At 29.3% G+C, this 10,041-nt stretch overlaps 2 protein-coding genes across 3 annotated transcripts in view; both read left to right on the forward strand.

The window, feature by feature from the left end:
• LOC107606055 (photosystem II 22 kDa protein, chloroplastic) overlaps positions 1 to 970 on the forward strand; it is a gene marked incomplete in the record, with an annotated part of 2,877 nt that extends 1,907 nt beyond the window's left edge. Inside the window, 1 exon segment of the mRNA XM_016308022.2 lies at positions 537 to 970. Within this exon segment, the coding sequence (XP_016163508.1) occupies positions 537 to 781 (245 nt within the window).
• LOC107606056 (uncharacterized protein At4g08330, chloroplastic) lies at positions 3,006 to 4,141 on the forward strand. Of its 2 annotated transcripts, none has more exons than XM_016308023.2 (2): positions 3,006 to 3,217; positions 3,580 to 4,141. In XM_016308023.2, exons 1-2 carry the CDS (start codon positions 3,165 to 3,167, stop codon positions 3,968 to 3,970), a joined length of 444 nt encoding a protein of 147 aa, XP_016163509.1. In that variant the 5' UTR covers positions 3,006 to 3,164; the 3' UTR covers positions 3,971 to 4,141. The 2 variants fall into 2 exon arrangements, with proteins under 2 accessions (XP_016163509.1, XP_016163510.1); XM_016308024.2 differs by having other exon boundaries at positions 3,007 to 3,206.

Raw genomic sequence — 10,041 nt, forward strand, 5'->3', positions numbered from 1 at the left:
AATTTAAAAAGAAAAAGTATATGAAACCAACTCCAAATCAGTCAAAAATAGAATAACTTAATTAATTATAAATATAATAATTAATTTTATTTATTTATGATTTAAAATATTAGTTATTAAATGTTTCACCACATTCAAATTAGGAGAAAATACGTTCAGTATCGTTGCAATGTGAATCACGAAAACTGATTTAATTAATGGTTCTTATGAATTATAATTAGAGTTGATTTTAAAGATTATATTAACTAAATACAGGATAATTAATCTCACAGAGAGTATTGGAAAGTAGGTTTTTATTTTTTACATATAATTATGTGACAATCATGTTATGTGTATATTAAAATTAAAAATTAGTTACTAAATTAATTATCAGTATAATATATATATTAAAAATGAATTAAACAATACATGTATTTATATACAAATATGTTATGATGATTATTTTTATGCGCATAGCATTTTTGGTAATGTAAATGAAAATTGGTTAGATTGATTGAATTGTGATGAAAGTGGTTTGGTTGTTTTTGTATGAGTAGGTCCTTTGTTTGGATTCACCAAAGCAAACGAACTATTTGTTGGAAGATTGGCTCAATTGGGATTTGCATTCTCTTTAATTGGAGAGATTATTACAGGGAAAGGAGCACTAGCACAACTCAACATTGAGACAGGGGTACCCATCAATGAAATTGAACCCCTTGTGTTGTTCAATGTTGCTTTCTTCTTCATTGCTGCTCTCAATCCTGGAACTGGTAAATTTGTCACAGATGAAGAGGAAGACTAGGATGCCACTAACAACCTTATTTCTTGTACTTAGACAGAACAAAATTTGTATGATCTGTGCATTCATTTCTTGCCAAACAAACACTTCTATCACCATGCATCTCTATCTCCTTAAAAGTAGCACCGATCATACACTCCAATCTCCACATTTACATCATTAATATGTGAATATGCGAGTTTCAACCTTCAACATTTCACTGGGTAAAGTTTTCAACTAACATTAAATATGTAAAAACTTTAAAATAAATTTTTTATACAAAAATGCTAGAGTTATCAAAATTTATTATTTTTGACGATAAATTAGTTATTAACTCAATTTTTTTAGTTTAATTCTTTTAATTTAATAATTCAATAATATATTTTATCTCATATTTTTAAATATTAATAATTAACTGATAATTAAAAAATAAAAAATTTTAATAATCTTGACATTTTTTCTCTATAATTATGTTCTAACTCAAACAATAACTAACATCTATATATATTTTATTCTATACTCTTAAATATTGATGACTAGCTCATAGTCAAAAATAATAAATTCTCATAAACATTTCTCATTTTTATATGCTTAAATAAATGTGATTAAAATAGTTGTTAGGCAAACCATTATTCCAATCCTGCCATGTGAGCTTTGGGCTATTGGCTTTTAGGTCATGGAACATTCTGATTAAAAATGATTGCAACTTCCTAGTTTCCGTAGTTCACGCGCGTTATTATGAGATACACATGTCAACAAATGATGGCTTTGGTTGTATTATATACTAGTGATGAAACTCTGAGACATAAAGATTCCTAAATATTCTAATTGCTTCATATTCGATAAACTAACACTAGAGTAGAGACTTAACAGCGAGGAATCGAGGGTTGAGGTGTCTAAATTATTCATGAAATATTGTAGTAGAAAACTCACCGGCCGTTGATTTCCTGATTTTTTTTTACTGAAATAAACTAAAAAAAGAAAAACTAAATAAAAGATCTTTTTAAATAGAGGAACAATCTTTTTTAAGATTCATTTAAACTCCTTTTAAGGTGAAGTAAGCTCCATATGAAAAAGTTGTAACTTCATCGTTATCTTTGTTATAATATCTGTCACCGTGTTTGTATCTTACATAATCAAACGAAAGTCAACACGCCAATTCCAATGCATGATATCTTTTATTTTGAGCACCAATTGATCAATAAATCCAAAACCATCTTGGTGATTAGTAATAAGATTAAATACTTTCACACAATTCGTCTCACAAATAACATCTCGTTGACCCACATCTCAATCTAAGAGATATCATCTCCAAATAGCAAATAATTCTCCTTGAAGAATATTATTACTCTCAATCATTTCCAAACACTCCCTTTGCCAACTCCCGTTACAATTTCTAATAACACAAGCAAAACCAACACTATCATCCGAACCAAGATAACTAGTATCACAATTAATCTTGAAAGTACTAATGGATAGAGGATTCCAAAAACCATTTAGAGTAGAGGGAAGGGACATACGTTGTAATTCAAAAATATTTCTAAACTCCTTTTCTAAAATTAATGCCAGACAAATCACTTTTTTCGGAGGCCAAGTTTCATGAGGATTAAAGATGTCATTATTTTTTGCTCACTATATCCACCAAAATCTCGAAAAGAACTTAAACGGATGCTCTCTGCTATAATACAAGAACCAATTTTTCAAATCCAAAGAATGACAGAAAAATGAGATACATGAGTTTGTGTATAAAGAGTTTTATTTTATCTATTTATAAATATGAAGTACAATGTCGTTAGCAAAATGAGAAACTATGAAAAGTTACAAATTTAATCATGATTAATATTTTTTTTCTTATCAATTTTCAATTCAATCCTGCTACGTTATCAACAGAATTTCTGCCACCTCTTATTTATAATTGTATTTAATGGAAGTGTTTTTGTGGATGTGTCTAATAAAAATGTCTTTTTTATGGCTGTATTTAATAAAAGTGTCTTTATAAATATATTTTCTAGATGTATTTTTTTATATATGTGTTTAAGATATAATAATTAATTATTATTGATAATAAATTGGCAGATAATATATTAGTACTTTATATTTTTTCTTTTCAATTTTAGGTGATCTTTTTTCCTTCTTAAACCTGAGCCGTCCATCCATGTAGTATATCGCCATTTAGGAATTAGATTTAACACTTTGCGAAACAGCGTGGCGTTAGCGTCAACGTCAACGTCAACGTCGTGGTGTCGTCTACACGCTTTCTAGTTTCTTCTCTCTCGCTCTCTCTCTCTCCATATTCCATAGTAAACGGCACAAACACTAACTACCAACGAGTCCGTTTCCTTTTCGTTTTTCCTCATTTGTCTTGTGTCCTGCAAGTGCGGCCCTTCTTCTTCCTCTCAATCACAGCATGCCTTCTATTTCTGATGCTCGTTCCACTTCTCACAGGGATGTACGTTACAGGTTCTCTCTCTACCCCTCTCTCTGCTCGAATATTCTTTAATTTTACTTCAATCACAGATCCATCTGAATAATTAGATTCTTTTTGTTGCTATACAGTGATTAATCACTGATCATCGAGTCCCTTTTTGAAGCCACCCAGCCAAATTTTATATACTTCACTTGAAAACAGAACACTAATAACTCGCAACAATTCCGAATTTTGTTTAAGTGTGTTTGGATTAAAGTTTGCAAACGAAAATTTATATTAAATTAATTTTTTAAATTTAATTTTGATATCAAAATAAATTATAATAAAATAAATTATTACTCAAAATCACTTTATAATTGATTTTTATTTCTTCTTCTTTTTATGTCTATGGCAGCTGTGGTAGCTGCGGTTATGAGCTTAACCTATCTTCCTCGAACCGTGACATCTCAACAATCGGTTCAAAATATGGGAAATCCATAAAGCGAGGCATCATAACGTTCTCCAACATCGATGATGATAGATTTGGCCATGTCGATGAAATCGAGTGCGCCCCTAACTTATCTAAACTCTCATGGCGTTTGTTCCGCCGCAAAACCAAGCTTATTTGTCGCAAATGTTGCAACCACATTGGATACGCTTATAACACTTCATCTTCATCCATTCCTCTTGTCTCAGTTGGAGCTGCTGAATCCGAACCCTCAAGTTATACAAAGTACGAAATTCGAATCCGTGCATTACAACCTTCATCTTCTCAAGACAATAATGGAATCACCGTTGTTGCTTGAAACTTAATTTAATTTAATTTGTAGTCATTTGTTAATAACCGGCTATATACAAGAACAAACATAAAGTTGCAAGCTCATTAATGTAAATGGTGCAAATTTTTTTTATTTATGTTTTTGTGTTCCTTTTCTCTTCCACTAAATTTTATAAGGTGTTATTATATGAGAATTTAATATAGAGTGAATATCTGACTTTTTATTTGAATAATATAGTGCACCTAAATTATTTTGAAATTACAGATGAAGTCTAAAATGTTATTTATTAATACAAAGATTGAGAGGTTGAGATTGAGAGATAGAACTTAAGAGACAAAAAATTGAAATAAATTTTAGTATTGTATTTGGTATAAAGTGAGAGATAGAGACTGAAATAAGAATAAAATTCTAATTTAATTTACATAAAAAATAAAGTTGTAATTAATTAATTGAAATGTGATATTTTAGGTATAAAATGTTATTAAAGTTTTAGTCTCCGTCTCCAAAAATTTCAATCTTCTGTGTCTCTACTTTTTAGAAGTATTAAGATATTGAATCTCAATCTCCTAATTTTCATCCCAATACCTCTAAATAAATGTTATCTACTAGATGTGAAGGCCAAATAGTTGCAGGAACTAAAAATTCCCTCTTTGCAACTCAAATGCGGCTTCCTTTTTCTCCTTCTTTTTCCTCTAAAATCAGATTTTTCTTTGAACTTTTTTTTCTTTAGGCACAATTTCATCCTTCGTTCTTCCATCCACTTCACTAAACCATTGCTTTTTCTTTTTCGAACCAATTGCTTGCACCAATTTTATCCTTTTTTGTGTGTGAAAAAATTATTATTCTCTTTAATGTGAAATTATAGATTTTTAATGTAGGAGAACGGTTGAAGAGGATGTCGATATCGAACAGGTTACAGAACACCGACGATGTCTATAGTAGTATAGGTAACGGTGGCAGTGGGTTGAATTATATATTTTTTGGTTGGTTACGGTATCTAGGTTAAGGATTAATCCGTCGCGGATCTAAGCTCCATTTAAAGGTTTATCGCTGACTAATTGGTTGCTGCATGCACAAGGCAAAATTTGAATTCCCAACACTTGTTTAAGCAGATAAGTAAGCTGATTACTTGATTAATCTAAGTTAGTTAGAGTTGAATTATATTGAGGCATAAATGTTAGTCTCACTTCACTCACCTCCTCCCTGAATTCATGCCGCTTTTATTGAAAAAAGCTCTAATTTTGAGATTTGGAAAACCTAGAATTTTGATGAGAACTTGTTCAATTGGTTTTTTTTTTTTGGTCCATCATGGATGTTGTTCTCAAACTCCATTTTCCTATATATCCAGAGCTATTGTCTTCTATTTTATTATGTCCTCTGTGTGCACCCTTTTTATTGATCTTTCTTTTCCTATACACTTTTTATTCCCTTTCAATTTTTTGTGTTGTAAGGTCGAAGGATTCTCATTTTTCATGATGATGCTTGATTTGAATGAGATAAAGGGTATTGTTTGATGCTTAGGATCCCATGAAAATCACAAGGGTTGGATATTATATTAAAAATAGCTCTGATTATGTCTTCTTTGAACGTTTGAGTTGCAGGGTCAGTTATAAGAGTTTACTTAATAAATAAAAAGGTTGACAACATGAGTAACATAAGTGGACAACCAATTACATGTGAATCGTTAGAGTAAGATTGTCAGCATATTTTTTTTTTTTGTCATTATGCTATTTAAATATTTATACATCCACTCACTCACTCACCCATTTACTTATGCTATGAAATTCTTAAACCACATTTTATTCTTAACTAGAAATTGAACCTGATATAATTTTTCAAAAAATAGCTAAATCTACTATCTGATCCAGGCTTCAACTCACTGTTGGTAGCTTAACAAATGTCTAAAGGAATGTTCATGGGTCTTTGCCTTCGATTTGTTGCTTAACTAAAGCCCAGAAAACAAAAAAAAAGTTCACAATTTGAATTTTACCAAATATCTTGGTAAAGAATACAATCACTTAATATTAACAGGTACAAAACAGCTAAAAACTTATACCCAAACTGCCTCACGTCACGTGTGTCTTAAAAGTTAAAACAGCTGGTTCCGTAGGACCAAAAATTACAAGCCCACCCTAGTAGTATTCTGGACAACTTGAATAGACAACTTGATTACACTCAATAATACACAAATTCTTTTTCCAGTTTAATCTTTTGTTTCTAACAATAATTATATCTGATTTTTTTGTATTAAAAATTATTGTAAAATTATTAATAAATTAGTCATTTTTTTTTTAAATTAATCATTAGAAATAAATTTAATACAAATAAAAATTAAAAAAACAAAACATAATAAAATTTAAAAATATTTTAAATTTTTAATAAATTTTAAAAAATAAAAAATATACTTTATCATTATATTTGCATTATATTGATGCCTGGAACCGTCCAAAAGTCAAAAAGTCAAAAGTATTACCCATGACTATGAAGAGGAAGATGTCACTTCATCGCAATTGGGACCATGCCGGGTTGGCTCAGCTCAACTAACATTATCTTTTATCAATGGTGCCTATTAATCCACTTTCATGTATGCAATAATAGCTTCAATAATGCATGCGGTAGTAATAATAAATACTGGATTAGTTAGGTTGCCAAATTTGTAAAATGTTTAAAATTTAAATATAAAACTAAAACAAAAAATGTGTATAGACTATAGATACATAAAAAATAGGTAAACCTTTTCTTAAAAAATTATGCATCAAATACCTCCTAATTTCTTTATTATATAGAGAGATTATCGTGTTAGTTATAGAGTGTTTTAAAGTTATTTTATATCAAAAAAATAAAACTATCAATATTTTAAATAAATAATCTTTTTGTCTTCTTAACAACTACTTTTATACCACTATTTTTTTTTGTTCCCTTTATACCACTATTTAAAAATATAACAAATTCTGGAAAATAAAATGAAATTATTCATGTATTTTGTTAATGCGAAATGCGAGTTTGTAATAACATGAGCATAAAAATAGTATTTTTAAGTTTTTATATAATCTTTATGAACTGTTCTTTATTTAACAGGAATCCGGAATCCTAAAATAGGAAGAAGGATTTCGCTATAAAAAATAATTATTTACATAACAATCTTTTATAAATAGACAAATTACAGTAGTTAATGATACATATAAACACCACCGTTAAGTTTAACTCAATAAATTGATAAAAAAATATAACGTGTTCATAATTTACTATGGTAGAAGAGCTGAAAACAAAATTTTCAGATCTAATTATCACTTTATTTTTATTTTTTTTTATCTCTCTGCCAAGGAAATCGTGGCAAGTATAGTTGGATCGGGCCGAATACTTCTTTATGGGAATCTCAAAACCCAATGGTAATCTCTTGGACCGTACGTCAAAAACTAACGCAGATTGAACTTTAAAAAACCCTAATGTTGCTTATCGTCCAAAAATACAATATTAAAAAACTTAAAATAAAATGCTGCTTGATCTCTCTATAAAGGCTTTAAATAGTTTTGCCCGAAAATGATTTACTTTCAATAGAAACAGTAGTATTGAAAAAAAAAAATAAAAAATTTACTTAAATTTATTTTATTTAACATTTAAAATAAGATAAATTTAAATTGTTTAGATGGATTTTAATTGTATTTTTTGTTTGGACGTGGTTTTTTAATTGTATTCTAAACATATTAAAATGGGTGATTCTATACTTTTATCAAACACACATGTACGTACGGGTGTTTATGGTCCCGTACGGTTCGAAGATCTGATCCGGCCCCAAATATTTTAAGAGTTAATTTGATATGATTTTATCGAGTTTAGGGTTGAGTAAGGGTCTTGAAAATAGACTCGATCATTATTTTGGATTGGACTCGGATCAAGACAAACTTAGTTTCACCCGACCCATGTGCACCCTAAGAAAACTAAAAAAGATATATATGTTTTAAATTAATTTTGATATTATGTTATATTAATTATAAACTTATTGTTTTATTTTTAATCACACTTGTTGAATTAAAAAATATATCAAAGAAGCATCAAATTAGAATTTATGGACAAATTCAAGTTCAAATATGAATATCAACTTTTCGATAATAAGTTTTTCTTTATAAATAAGTAGATCATAAATAATTTTTTTTTTAAAATTATTGTTAAAGTTTTAAAGATTCGATTTTCACCCGATTTAGACCTAGTATATTTGTGACCCAAAAATATTTAGGTTTCATCGACTTTAGAACCAGATTAGGGTATAAAAAATAGACCTAATATATATTTAGACCGAATCTGGATCAGGACAAATCCGATTCCACCCATTAACATCCTAAATCTGCGTACCTAATACCTATCTCACACTGTTTCTTTTTTATAATAATATTATTATAACTAATCACATATTTCAAATTAAATTAGAAAGGTTAAAGTCAAACCCCAATGTTTCGTTGTCATAGCAAAGCCATTATTGCAACAATGTTATATAAGTTACAAATTATACATGTTAAAATAATAAATTGAAAAAAAAAATACATTTTTGGCAACATTTCTTTTACTTCCTTCATATAAAATAGTTGTATAAAATTTATGTAAAGAAAATAGTATTAAATAAAAGGTTGATCAATGGCATGGCAACAAGAAAAAAGTGGTCTCATTTCACGTGGGATGTTGTAACATACATAACTTTGAAATGAAATTGAATTGACAAGAAAGGGATGGAGAAGTTAAAAGCAAAGTAATGTAGAGAATAAGTGGCCAATATATAAACCAAAATCAATAGGGGACAGGGCAGAGGTTGTGAACAGAACCCTAGCTACCAAGATTGTCTGAAATTTGAGCTGCATTATGATCTTTTACAATATTTGCCTTTGCTCACACTTCTACACATAGCAACTTAATTCACCTTTTCCCCCCTTTAAGTTTGACAAACAAAATAATGTATGTGCCTTAGTAATGGTTGTTTCACCTAAGAATCATTGACACATTGTTCATTTACTAAATTAAATATGGATCTTACTATAAGTAAAATTCATACTTCACCTAATAAGTTAGGTTAAATATTTATATCACTAATTTGGGTTGGTGGAGTGGTCAACTCACTCATCTGCTTAAACAAATGTCGAAAGTTTGAATTCCTCTTTGTATATGCAGCAATTCATTAGTTAGCGACAGACCATTAAATAGAACTCAAATCCGTAATGAATTTGGCGGGTTAAGAGAATACCGTAGACAACCAAACAAAAATTAAATATTTATGTTTATGTCAAAATTAGAGAATTATAACTATCAAGTGCTATGGCTCAAATTAAGTCTATCAAATCCTAAGATAACGTTGATGGAATAAAAGCAATACAACAATAGGTTGATATAATAAGTAAAGATAGAATAAAATAACAACTATATATGTTGAAACAACCCTACATTTTCATGATATGAATTAATTCACTTTATCACTGGTTACAACTTTGAGGGATACACAATAATTAGTCTTCTCCATTCCCATCACATAATAATTAAAAGCCACACAATAATGCATGTCTTCTACGCAATGCTATATATGCTATACCAGCCACACCATACAAGCACATGTTCATATGAACATATACACAAACACATGCACATATATACAAGATATTACCAACAAAAAAAAAACATCAAATATTAATCATTTTAACTGTGAAATAATAATGATGGTATACATGTGTGTGACACACACGTACATGTGCATGTGCACTTAGGCATATCCTGTGTTTGGCTACTGTTTTAGAACAATAAGAATTGGAGATAAAATGTCTATCAATATACGTAATTTATTGAGAAAAAGACAAATAGGTTCTTAATTTTTTGCCTTACAGACATTTTTGTTTTTGACCATTGAAAAATACTTTTAAGTCTCTGACCTTCACAAAATTTGGACGGATCAATCCCTGACAAAGACATTTGGACGAATCAGTCCCTGGCGGAGGCATTTAGACGGAAGGACTGATCCGTCCAAGTTTTGTGAAGGTCAGAAACTTAAAAGTATTTTTTAATAGTCAAAGACGAAAATATTCGTAAAACAAAAAGTCAATGACCTATTTGTCTTTTTTTCT

The sequence above is a fragment of the Arachis ipaensis genome, chromosome B07 (assembly GCF_000816755.2).
Source record: "Arachis ipaensis cultivar K30076 chromosome B07, Araip1.1, whole genome shotgun sequence".
NCBI classification, from domain to species: domain Eukaryota; kingdom Viridiplantae; phylum Streptophyta; class Magnoliopsida; order Fabales; family Fabaceae; genus Arachis; species Arachis ipaensis.